The sequence below is a fragment of the Rhinopithecus bieti genome, unplaced genomic scaffold (genome assembly GCF_001698545.2).
Source record: "Rhinopithecus bieti isolate Rb0 unplaced genomic scaffold, ASM169854v2 scaffold_315, whole genome shotgun sequence".
Taxonomy (NCBI): Eukaryota; Metazoa; Chordata; class Mammalia; order Primates; family Cercopithecidae; genus Rhinopithecus; species Rhinopithecus bieti.
This window is the reverse complement of record NW_016803481.1, coordinates 6,973,681-6,987,033: the sequence shown is the minus strand read 5'-3', so window position 1 is coordinate 6,987,033 and position 13,353 is coordinate 6,973,681. Positions and strand designations below refer to the sequence as shown.

At 46.2% G+C, this 13,353-nt stretch overlaps 1 protein-coding gene across 1 annotated transcript in view; it reads right to left on the bottom strand.

The window, feature by feature from the left end:
* Nucleotides 1-512: 512 nt before the first annotated feature.
* TNFRSF10A (TNF receptor superfamily member 10a) overlaps nt 513-13,353 on the bottom strand; it is a 34,300-nt gene continuing 21,459 nt past the window's right edge. The window contains exons 3-10 of the mRNA XM_017885735.1: nt 12,228-12,341; nt 11,376-11,487; nt 10,259-10,332; nt 10,074-10,172; nt 9,457-9,488; nt 8,836-9,018; nt 6,717-6,789; nt 513-1,980 (exon numbers count right to left, since the gene is read on the bottom strand). Of these exons, the coding sequence (XP_017741224.1) occupies nt 1,661-1,980; nt 6,717-6,789; nt 8,836-9,018; nt 9,457-9,488; nt 10,074-10,172; nt 10,259-10,332; nt 11,376-11,487; nt 12,228-12,341 (1,007 nt within the window). The 3' untranslated portion in view covers nt 513-1,660. The remainder of the gene's footprint in view (nt 1,981-6,716; nt 6,790-8,835; nt 9,019-9,456; nt 9,489-10,073; nt 10,173-10,258; nt 10,333-11,375; nt 11,488-12,227; nt 12,342-13,353) is intronic.

Below are 13,353 nucleotides of genomic sequence, written 5' to 3'. Positions count from 1 at the left end.
GGTCTCGATCTCCTGACCTCGTGATCCGCCCGTCTCGGCCTCCCAAAGTGCTGGGATTACAGGCTTGAGCCACCGCGCCCGGCCTTCAATCCTTTTTTTCATTCTTGTGTTTCATATACATCAAGAAATTTATCTTTTCCTTGTACATTTTGTTCTCCTGTTGAATTTACAGTTTTATGATCTTAAAGAAACCTAACTGTTTTGATTAGTAAATCCAGGTAGAAGCTGTACGTGTGAACTGTATGTAACGTTGACAACTCGGAAGAATTGTCTGTTTTAATTAAACCAAGAAACTTAAACTAGCTTTTATATACTAAAGATTACCTCAGATCACGTGAGCTTGAAAAACATTTAGGTGGGCTCTCATTTTTCTAAGAAAATGCTTGATTTACGGAAGCAATTCTTTTCTTCCTTTTAGCCAAATCTTTGCATAGGTACCAAATAACACACTTGTTTAGGATGAGAGCTCCCCCCTACCCTTGCCAAAAAAATAGCACTTTTATATACAAAAGTCCAAATCTCCAAAGGTATATGTACTTCAATTGTGACTTGAACTCAAGGTAAATAAATTAAATAATTAATAAATTAACCTTAGCTTATAGGATGGTCACCATCTTATATGCTGTTCCCTTGACTGAAATGTTGTTGTGGAGCAAATGACTCTATATGAAATGGGACTTATTGGAGGAATTAATGCATCTCATAATGGAGGCTGAGAAGTTCCACAACAGGCCAGCTTCACAGCAGAGACCCTGGAATGCTGGAAGCAGGGCTTAATCCAGTCCAAAAACCTAAGACCCAGGGAAGCCGATGGTGTAATTCTTAGTTGAAGGCCAAAGTCTTTACATCCTCGGGGGTCCACTCATGTAAGCCCTGGAGTCCAAGGGCTAGAAATCCTAGAGTCTGATGTCCACAGGCAGAATAAGAGTGTCCCAGTTCCAGGAGATCAGATGGATTTGCTTTTCTTTTTTTGTTCTATCTGGCTCCCCAGTCTATTGGATGGTGCCCCCCAACATTAGGGGTGGGTCTTTTCCACTCAATCCACCTGATTGCATGCCAATTCCCTCTGGAAACACCCTTGAAGACATGCTCAGAAATAATGTCCCGGAAATAATGCCTTACCAGTGCTCTAGGTGTTCCTTAATCCATTCAAATCAACACCTACAATTAACCACCATGATAAGGAAACACATGGAGATCCAAGCAGACCGGCCAGCTCAGGAGAGAACCAGATTTTTCTTTGGCATATGAGCCTCAGTCGGGCAATAATTCGTTCAAGTTTATTTTATCTTGAGATGGAGTCTTGCTCTGTCGCTCAGGCTGGAGTGCAGTGGTGCAATCTCAGCTCACGGCCTTGTGGGTTCAAGCGATTCTCCTGCCTCAGCCTCCTGAGTAGCTGAGAATATTGGCACGCACCATCACACCCAGCTAATTTTTGTATTTTTTTGTAGAGATGGCGTTTCACCATGTTGGTCAGGTTGGTCTTGAACTCCTGACCTCAAGTGATCCACCCGCCTCACCGTCCCACAGTGCTGGGATTACAGGCGTGCCACCACACCCAGCTAAGTATTTATTTTATATACATGTAAACAAACAAACAAAACAAACAAACAAAAAAACTATTAGCACCTAAAAGGAAACTTCTGGTAAAAAGAGTCTTTCACTCCAAGGACACGGCAGAGCCTGTGCCATCTTCCAAGTAGATGAATTTTCCAGAGTCCACCAGGAGGTCCTGAATCCTCTCCTTTGCATGTCTCTCTCCCATCCTCTCCAAGGCATCCAGCAGGGTTTGGATCGAGGCTTCCTGTCCAGTTTTGTTGACCCATTTCATCAGCATTGCATACAAAGCATCCCCTGGGTCTGCTGTATCAGCTCTTATCACGTGGATCTCATTGTTTGTGAGGTCCAGCTGCCTCATGAGCTGGTCCCAGGAGTTAAAGGGCACGATGTCTGCAAAGTTGTCAAAGAACAGCATCATAGCTGGGTGGAGAAAGCCACAGAGACAGCCAGGTGAGTTGGGACTCAGTTCAGAAGGGGCAGAGGTTCCCACATCAGCCCCAGAACCCAAGGGGAGAACCTGGAGAGCCCCTTGCATGGGCAAACCTGTTGCTCCATTGCCCACTCACCTCCCATTCACAGAGAGCCCGCCTATACTGCCTGGTCTCCGTGGCCCCCAAGGCACTGACAGACGTCAAGGTAACCAGAGAATCTGCCCTCAGAGAGGGCTGAGAACCCACCTGGGGAGAATGGATGGACCCTACGGAGGCAGAAAGCAAAGTGGGTGAGAGCCCGAGGGAGGGAGAGAGAGTGGCTGCAGCGGGAGCTCAGAGGAGGGAGGCTGCCTGGGCTGCGCTTGCCATGGGAGCAGGTCCCAGGGCGGCCACTTCTGCATCTGTGGGAAGCGCAGAGTCTGGGGCAGGGGACCTCTGCCTTCCCTGAGGCTGGGGCAGAGTTAGGTGGGGGCAACCAGGCCCTGACTAAGAAGCAAACCTGAAGACAGAGCAATCCTGCCCAGATCTCAGGACTGATTAAATGAAATGAGATGTGTGTGCAAAGTACTGCACACCACCATCCACAGGGATAGAAGGGGCCAGGAATACCAGGCTATGTTTTTTAACAGCCTCATTTAAAGAACACAAAAAAGAAAAAAGTGACATTCATTTTAATGTGTGGTACTGAATATGTGTAAAATATAATTTAGTATGCAATCAATACACAAAAACTGAAACTGACCCAATTGTCCCATAGAAAGGTTTTTTTGATAAACATAGAAATTGACCCTTCTGGTCCTGAAGGACTTGAAACTTACATTTGTTTTATCTGAAGTACTTCCTCAGGAAAGACCTTCAGGCATCTCAAAAAAAGTATCAAAGAACTGAAACTCACCAGATCACTACATCCAGACAATGATGGGATGTGGGACCCCTCATTCCTCTTGATTGTTTCCTTGCCCCATTCTAGTTCCTACTTTCTTACACTGTTACATTTCTTGCCTGCTATATAAACCCTTAGTTTTAGTGGGTCAGGGAGATGGATTTGAGACTGAGCTCCCATCTCCTCCACTGCAGCACCCGATTAAAGCCTTCTTCTTGGCAATACTCATCATCTCAGTGATTGGCTTTCTGTGCAGTTGAGCAGCGGGACCTAGACCAAACCCCTGAGGTTTTGGTAACAGATTCTGATTCCCTGGCTGGGAAAGTGTTGCTCATGGTTCTGCTGCCATGGGCCAGGCGTCTCAGAAGCCCTCCCAAGCAGTTGCCCCACTAATTTTGGCTGGAGGTGAGTTTCAGTCTCTCTCTGGTCCCACTGCAGCCGGCCCCAACCACATTCCTGATTACCTCAGAAGAACTGCCTTTGAAATTTGACATTTGCATCCAGATAGGTGATTGTCCTTTATAGGCTCAGACAGCAGGATCTGCTCTTCTCAGTTTGAGAAATTTTTAAAGGAATTTCCATTTGCAGGTTGAACAGGCCCAAGTTCAGTCTTTGGAACTGAGAGGGATGCACTCTGCCTCTCAGTCTGGACACTCTTGGGGTCTTGTTGGCAATTGTGTGTTGTGTCGGGGCAAGTGAGTGTCTTTTGTGGGTACCAGGCAGCACAACTGGCTCCTCTCAATTTGAGAAATTTGAAAGGAATTTTTGTTGGCAGGTTGATCAAACCTAACCAATGGAGAGAGGAAGCACCCTGACTGTTTGAGTCTGGGTACTTTTGGGACTTGTGTGTTGCTGCAGCAGTTGGATTATGTTTTGGTGATTATTTGTATGTGTTTGCTAGAGTCATGGGAAACTGGAATTCAGTAAACTTGGTATTCTTTTGTAATACTGTTTGGCCCCAATATTGTTTGGAAACTGGAGTTTGCTGCTGAATGAGAAAGTGGGATGGAGTTCCTGTATTCAGGCTTTTGTGTTGCTGTTCTACGCAGGGTTGGGCCTGGTTAGTTGGTTCTAGGTAGTGTTCTCTGTGATGCTGTTTAGAGTCTGTGGAGGTTTGGCCTTTAAACTGCCATGGAAACTGCTTTACCTAAAATTTGGGTTCACAGCCTTCACTGCATTACCTACTGGGGATAACAAAGTTCAGCCATGTGAACATGTTTGTAGATTGGTGAGTTTGTATTGCTATCTCATGGAGAGAGTTCAAAGGTAAAAGCTACTGGTTCTTTGTGTGTGTGTATATAGGTCTAGCTGTGTTTATGTGTATGTACATTTATTACTAAGTTACATGTTGTGTCTACCAAATTGACTTATAACTAAAAGAGTGCTCATAAATTAAGTAAACAAGTCCAAGCAATTTTCAAGTTCATGTGACTTAAGTAAATCCTTACTGAACAAGCTGGCTTTAAAATTATCGGTAATAAAAAAAACAGAGGTGTCTTAAGAATTGTCAGCATATATTTTTGTCTGGGCTTATATTTGTCTTTGCTAGATATTTTCAGATAACAGTTTGGCACAAAAACTTATAAGACTATAAACCCAACCAAAACAGAATGACCTTTTAGTCAAGCTTTTGATAAGTAAGATTAATTTAATGTTGTTGGTTGAATGAAAACAGCTAAGTCTTCTGAGTTATTGCTGAAAATGCCTATATATTTAACTTTGAAGTTCTTAGGTGAGCACCTGATGTTCACTGGCTATTAAAAAAATGGTTGACAAAGAAATAACTTTAAATGATGGTGTCTAATATTTCAATTTTCAGAAGCAATCTGGATAAACTGAAAAATGAAAGAATTCAGTAAATATAAATGGGATGCTTTAAGTGAATTTTCATGTAATTAAAATTGCTGTCATTGGATTACAGAGAAAACTTCCAGTGCAGTAATTGAAAGACCAATGTGTGGCCAGGCACATTGGCTCATGTCTGTAATCCCAGCACTTTGGGAGGCCAAGGCAGGCGAATGTCCATCACTTGAGGCCAAGAGTTTGAGACCAGCCTGGTCAACATGGCAAAACTCTGTCTCTACTGAAAATACAAAAAGTACCCAGGTGTGGTGGTGCACACCTGTGGTCCCAGCTACTCAGGAAGCTGAGGCGTGAGAATTGCTAGAACCCACGTGATGGAGGTTGCAGTGAGGTGAGATCGCACCACTGCACTCCAGCATGGGCAACACAGCGAGACTCTGTCTCAAAAATAAATAAGTAAATAAAAGACACACTGATGTGTTCATAAAGATTGTGATTGTTAACCAGACATGAAGCTGGGCAGGAGTTGATTGCATGGAGTGAACTAATGGAGGACTGAAATAATTTTTATGGCTTTTCTTGGTTTGAAATATTGCTAATTCTTTTGGTTGTTTTCCAGGGTCTGGAGAACTTTTTGTATATTGAGTATACTTTTGTAAACAGAATTTGAAGCATATTTCTCCCTCTGCCTAATTTCTCCAGAATGTGTAATTTGTGATTATTAATTCATGGCAATGTGGGGGCTTGCATATAGTTAATAACGTTTTCTTTTACAATGGAATGCAGTTGGAGAAAATGGTTATTTTCTCAGGGCTTTGATTGCAGTGGCCTTGTGAGAGGTTCCAGCAAAGCCAACTTAGGAGAGCCTATGTGGACAGTGATTTTTGTTGCACTTCATGTGGTAATCAGGCCGCGTATATGGAACTAAACTCATTTTGCAGGTACACTGGTCCTGCTATAATTTATCTTTGGTGGAAGTGGGGCCAAGAGAGAGAGAGATTTCTGAAACACAATCTTTTAGTATTACATTAACCTTTGATTCCTGGGTGGCCACAAGGTCACCCATGGTATGAAGCCTCCCACAATGCCCCTCCTCAACCATGAAGCAGCCAGAAAGATCCAGGGCCAGACTCCCTGTGACTGTGGGACTGACAAATAGAAAGGGAGACCTGAAATCAACCCAATAGTTCCATCAAAAGTTTTTTGTTGTTATTGTTTTGATAAACATAGAAATTGACCCTTCTGTTCTTAAAGCTCAAATCTTACATTTGTTTTATCTGAGTTTCTTTTTCAGGAAATGATCTTCAGGCCTCTCAAAGTATCAAAGAACTGAAACTTAGCAGATCATTACATCCAATGGGACGCTGGACCCCTCATTCATCTTGATTGCTTCCTTACTCCTCCCTAGTTCCTATTTTCTTACACACTGTTACATTTTATCCCTACTATATAAACCCCTAGTTTTAGTCAGTTGGGGACATGAATTTGAGACTAAGCTCCCATTTCCTTGGCTGCAGCACCCAATTAAAGCCTTCTTCCTTGTCAATACTTGTCTCAGCGATTGGCTTTCTGTGCGGTGAGCACCAAGACCTAGACCCAACCCCTGGTGTTTCAATAACAGAATAATGAGTTAAATATTTTCCATTCTTTCTTTCATTAAGTCTTTGGAATCAGTATGTAGTTTATATAACAGCTCTGCAAATTGGGCTTAGGCACAGATAAAGAGCTATTAGCCCACTGAAGTCAGTTGTGCCATACAGGACAGGGCAGCTCCTCAGGAGGTCCTGAACAACAAAGGAACAGAGAGGAAGTGGAGAAGGGGATAGACAGAATGGTTAGTGTCATTAATAGATTGCAGAAAGGATGAGTGGGAAGAAGAGACAGGAGAAGACAGTTTAGGGTCTTGATGGTCTATAGCACAGGACCCCGTTTCTGGCATGGAATGCTCTAGAAGAGCACTCTCAGCAATGGGGACACCAGTTAGGACACTGTCCCTATTCCCTCTATTCCTGCTGCATCTCCAGGAGCAAAACACTTACTCTCAGTGGGGTCAGCGCCATTTGCTGGAACTAGCAGCCTGCTCCTCGGAGACCCTTCAGCTTCTGCCGGTCGCTGTAACACACAGTGGAGAACGCCTTGGTCTGAGTCAGGGGTCCTGCAGTCTAGTACTGACCCTGACCACCAGCCAGCCCTGAGACCTGCAGCACATCACTTTCCCTCTTGGGTCATCATGGAGATGCTGAAAAACCTCCAGTCCCTCAGAGCTCACAGTCACTCCCCATTGCTGGCATTACCACCTCAGCTCCACTCCATCAGATCAGTGGCAACATTAGATTCTTACAGGAGAGCGAACCCTGTTGTGAACTGTGCATGTGAGGGATCTAGGATGCATGCTCCTTATGAGCATCTTATGCTTGTCACTGTCTCCCATCACCCTCAGATAGAACCACCTAGTTGCAGCAAAACAAGCTCAGGGCTCCCACTGACTCTATTATGGTGAGTTGTATAATTATTTCATTATATATTATAATGTAATAAGAATAGAAATAAAGGACACAATAAATGTAGTGTGCTTGAATCATCCCAAAACCATCTTCACCTCCCAGTCCATAGAAAAACTGTCTTCCACACAACTGGTCCCTGGTGCCAAAAGGTTGGGGACCATTGGTTAATAATAATATGATGTCTTTTGTATGCACATACACTGATGCGTAGATTTGGACAAAGAATCACAAGACATGATATCTCATAGTTACTTGAGGAAAAACACCCAGGGCACTGCAGAGTGGAGGATGCTCTCTTTACTCACTGAATACCTTTTGCCAGTTTAAGTTTTCTCACTTTAAATATATAAACCATTTCTTCATGTCAAAGCACCTTATCAAGTTGGAGAGATTATTGACCTTTTTAATGTTTGGTTTCTTTTACTTTTTTTTTAATTTTATTTTTTACATTTTTGGTTAGAATAAATGGGTACTAATGCAAGAAAGGAACCAAATGGCACAGTCTCGGTGGAAGGAGATCATTGTCTACATGAGCATTTAACCTGTGATTAAGGAGGGACCCAAAGCAGAGGGAAACAGGAGAATCAGTGGCTCAAAGGGGTTGGAAAAACCAGACAGTGACTAGAACAATTCAGGGAGTGCCTCGCTTTGCATTGAAACACAAAACAAGTTCCATTTAGATTATATAGTTATATGAAAAATCACATCATTGAAAAAAATATCTCCATAAGAAGTTAGAGGAGTTCATCTTGTGTTGGGGAAAGGTCTGTCTACAATAATGAGCAATGAAAAGGTAAATGTATCCACAGATTTCACTGGTTAAAAATTAAAGCTTCTACACCTGAAAATATTAGAACAAAAAGGGGCAAGAAGAAATTAAGAATCTATCGTCTGAATGTGAGAAAAAGCAGGAGTAGGAGAGCAGGCCTTTCTCATAAAGACTCTGAGAGACAAGACACTGATCTTATGCAAAAACAGTCAAAACAAAGAAATGTTCATTTAAAACAATGTTTTCCTAAATAGCAAAAAAAGAAAAAGCCCTTTAATATTGATTCAAAATACATGAACTGGTACAAACTAACGCTGGGGGGCTGTGTGCATGTGTGTGTGTATGTGTGTGTACATGCATGTGTGTACATGCGTGTGTGTGTGCATGTGCATGTATGTGCGTGTGCACAGTAAGCAGTACTGTTACACGCTGACTTGGAAATTGTGCTTCTTCTTGGAAGCCTCCATAGAACCATATTCAGAAATCTGGGCAGAGATTTATATCCAAATATATTTAATGCAATAATAATCTCAGAGTAAATTTAAAACCCCTGCTGTTAGGAGCAAGGGCTCCCTAACTTCTGTTAGGAGCACACAGTGGAGATCGTGCAGCTTTATTCAGTCATCAACAAACCCTGTGACCCCCACTGTATTCCTGTGGAGCTCTAGTTTCTGAGGACATGGCAAGGACAGGACAGGGACTAAGAAGCAGATGTCTGGAAGAGTGGCTGTCCCCTGGTGAGGGTGGCTGCTTTTCCCCACGCAGCCCTGTCCCCTGCAGTCCTGTCTCCCTCAGGCTCCACTTCCCCCTTGACCAGGAGAGCTGAGGCACAGCCCTCATCCGCTGCCAAAGTTCTTGGAGGGGCCTGGCCTGTCCCCCACTCACCAGCAGACACTGTGCCTCCCCTGGAGACTGTACAGTGACACCTGTCAAATCTGCCGGCTCCTGGCTTTCCATTTGCTGCTCAGAGATGAAAGTGGACAGCGAGTCTCCGTGGTTCAGAATCATGTTGTGGGCATTGTCCTCAGCCCCAGGCCCTCGTAGGAGACCGTAGCACCAGAGAAACACCTTAGGAAGGCAAAAGAGCCAACTCAGAAGCCTACACCCAGGACTCCCCACGGGGTCCCCAGGGCACAGCTGGACCTGCTGCCACCACCCCCTCCCAATGATGTCACTCCAGGAAGTCCATGCTCAGCACATCCAGGACCTGAGGCTGGGGCCAGGCTCTGGTGCTGCGCTCGGGGGCTTACCCCATCTCCAGGGTACAGGCTGTAGGGTAAGGGTGTCACCCGGCCTGTAGGAAGGACAGGGCTGCAGCACGGCCTGCTACCCTGTATGATGCTCAAAATGGCCTGTGTCCCCCATAGTCAATCCACAGCGTCCAGCCCACTTCAGAGACTCAGGGCAGCCATGAGAACACGGGGACCCACCCACCTGGGCTACGTTGTGCCCAAGAAGCAGTTCCTGAGCCCCTGATGGCCCCAGCTCCTGGAGAAATCAACTCACCCTGTCCATGCACTTGGGGTTCCCTCCACAACCTAGAAGAGAAGGCGGTTCCCCTAGTGGCCAGGGAGGGGCCCATGCAGCACTCCTTCTTAGAGGGCAGTGTTGGGCAGGGGTGGGCTGGGGGCTGGGGCATTGGACAAGAAACCCCGGGCCTGGGGATCTACATGAGGCCTTGCTAACTTGGGAGCTCCTTCAGGAGGAGGAGTGTAAGGGAAGTAGGCTAAAAACAAACACATGGAAAATCGCTGTTTTCTGCTCTGTGTTCTGCTCTGAACAAAGCTACATAAATCCCATGACCACTTCTCATCCGGACTCTTGTCACCCAGTTCAGGAGCTGACTGCCCCCTGCCTGGCTGGTCCTGAACAACGGAGGAACTGGCCCTGCCTTCCCAGACTTGGCTGGGAGATGAGGGGACGCCCAGCCTCGGGAGAGGGATGGATGAGACCAGGGTCCTAGGGGTGCACAGGATGCAAGGATGGGGGGTGATCACAAGGAGGAAAATAGAGCCAGGCCAGAGACACTAGGACTTGGGGCAGGTGTGGGCGTTTCTGTCTGTGGGAACAGGAGGAGGCAGGGCAGAGAGTGCCCAGCGCCCCTGCCCTCAGCCAGCACCTACCTGAGCCGATGCACCGACGGAAAATCAGCACAGCCACCAACAGCACAACCGCAATCACAAGGGTCACAATCAAAATCACCCATACATCATGTCCATTGCCTGATAAAAGACAGGGAAAGACAGGAGTCCCGGGCTGGTGGTCACTGTCTCTTCTGCAGCTGGGGCTTCTCCAGTGTGCTTTGTACCTGATTCGTTGTGGACACACTCGATGTCACTCCAGGGCGTACAATCCTTGTCCCTGACCATCCCTCTGGGGCACCTGGATACACACAGGGAGGGAGAGGGGGCACTCTTGATGGAAAGCTGGCCAGGTGGGATGAAACAGAAGCCACCATCCCTCCCCAGTGTCCCTGAGAAGGTGTCAGGGGAAGGACAGTCTCATCGTGTCTGCAGGGGGTCCCACTATGCTCCTTTGTTGAGGCTGGGGAAGGGTCTGAGCATGCACACTTTAGCCCCTCAGCCTCCCTGCCCTATGGTTAGAGCTGCAACTCTAGGAGCCTTCTGTGCCGGGCACACATTAATCTTCCCTGGGCTGCAGGAGAGGCCTGCGTTAGGAAGAATCATACTCCAGGGGAAGGCCACACACCCGTGTGGCCACAAGCTGAGCCCCATCCTGCAGTTAACCCACAGTACAAGTGAACTCTCGCCCCACCAGTCTGCTGGTTCCTCTCAATCACAGCAAACACTGGAGGACCGGAGAAGAGCAAGTTACTCTGCTTCCAAAACCAAAATAGGAAAAAGACAGGACTTATTGGGAAATCGGGGCCAGGGGTGAGGCCGGCTGGGTGGGCTCAGGTCCTCATGGGAACTTGAAGGAGCTCCACCCATGGCCTTATTATGATTTTTGCGGGCTGTGGGTATTTCTGTCTTCTTGAATTAAAAGCAAATACTAAAAATTACATTTTATGACTCAATTTATTTAAATAAAAATATAACCCCGGCTGGATTCTATACCATTATTTTCTTACAATTTCAAGATAAAATATTTCATGTACTTCTATTGTGGGCCCTAAGTCGTGGCCTCCTGAGCCAAGTGAACAAGTCAGCCTGGCCAAGGGGACTAGTGATGCGGAGGGGTGAGAAGGGGCCACTGCAGGGGACAGGGATGGGGATAGGCAGATGAAACAGGAGGGGCAAGTTGCAGACTCAGGAGACACCACAGGCTCAGGGACACCCATGGGGGTGGAGGCGCTATGGGGTCAAGGCTGAAAGATATGGGTACAAGGAGACTCAGGTTTTTTAGGGTTCCTTGCTTCTGGGGGTTCTTTGAGGCTGCTGGGAGCCCCTTGGCTGCTGTCTCACCCTGTGCTGCACTTCCGGCACATCTCAGTGGAATCGTCATTCCGGAAAGCTCCTGGTTTGCACTGACACTCTGTGTTCCTGGTCCTGGTACAGGCACTTCTCTCTTCTTCATCTGATGACAGAATACAAGGTTTTGGGAATGTGTTTCCCTGACGTGTCCCTCGACCTTACCTCACCACCTCAACCCCCTCCCCCTCAGCTTAGCTCAACTCACTTTGCCAAGGAGATCTGAGGGCCAGATTCTGCACCAGCACACTCGGGCTCATACAGGACACCCACCCTTCAGCTCTCACCAACACTTGGAGTCATACAAAAGGACCATGATTCATTATTTATTACATCAGATTAGGGAAAAAGCACCATTTAGATCGCATGGTCAGTAGCAAAGGAGGCACAGGTATCATTTGAGAGCGTCTGCAAGAAGAGGAGCCCTTGGATGACTTCCCAGAAACCCAGCCTGCTGGGGAGGAGGGAGGTACCTGAGAAATTGAAGGCTAAGTGAGGCCGAGAACCTGCCAGGAGCACAGAACCCAGGGGGAGTGTGGCCCCAGAGCAGACCCGTACCACCACTGAAACTCAGCCCTGTCCACTCGGCCAGGCCTTCTCTGTGCTGTAATGATGCCCCTACCCTCTTGGAGCTGATAGTTTGCACTACCAGGTGGCATGCATTATAAAAATGATTTCTTTCTGTTTCATTTTATGGACCTAACACATAACCATGGAACAGGGTATGATGAAGACCAAATTGGGCTGGAACTTGGTTCCCTGACTCACATCGGCTACAACTCCCACCTCATTGCCCCTCATTGCCCCTCACTCCACCTCTGGACACGAGGTTCACACATTCTGTACCTGATTTACAAGCTGTACATGGGAAGCAAGAAAACAGATTGTTGGAAGCATTGGTGTAACCCACACCCTCTGTGCACCAGTTACAGGCTCCAGATTGTTCTGATCTATGAGATCCTGGGAAGGGAGAGAAAAGCCAATGAATGAATTGCAACAGAGTTCCCAGAGGCTGGCGGCGGTGAATGGGAAACTCTTCTTTTGGCCATCAGTATACCCCAGATAGGGAAATCCCCTCTTCTCAGCTTGGTCTTGTCGTCAATTCTGCATCTGTTACACACCACTGCTGACAGAAATATAATACAAGCCACATACATAATTCAAATTCTATGAGAGCCATATTAAAATAGTAAAAAAAAAAAAAAAAGAGGTCAAATTAATTTTAACAATGTATTTTTTGGACCTAAAATATCCAAAACATTAGCATTTCAACATGTAAACAAGATAAAACATTGAGATATTTTCTTATATTTTGAATACTAAGTCTTCGCAACCCAGAGTATATTTTTCACTCACTGCACATCTCAATTCAAAGTGGCTATGTTTTAAGTGATTAATGGCCACATAGGCCTAGAGACCAGGGCAATGCCACCTGGGTCCCTGGAAACTCACAAAAAGTCCTAATCCCTGCCCTCAGTGGGCTCCTGGTCAGTAGAAGGCACAAATAGGCGCAGAAACAATACAGCAATGAGGGGAAGGCTTCAGATACAGCCTATGCCACCTGCCATGGGAGGAAGACGGAAGGAAAAATGGGTCCTCCCTGTACAGAGTCAAAGAATGATCCATAGAAAGGGCCTACCTCATGCTGCCCTGGATTGCCGAAGGGTCTCCAGGCACTGAGGTGACAGCCTGCAGGAGCTGTTGCCAGCGGGAGCCCGTGTCCGGAGGTTCGACCTTCACCTCCGGGGCTTTGCCCCTTCAGGTGAACTCACTCTCCCCTTTCAGTGCCCATGTATTTATCCCTCTCCTCTGATTCATATTTATCGATATTGAAAGATACTCTTAGAAAATCCAAACTGTGAAAAAAAAAACTTCCTTGATAATGTGTTATGATGACACTACCAATTATAAAAATGTGGTTACTCACTAATAGTTCCGGGGCAACTAAGGTTACTGCTGAAAATAATAAAGG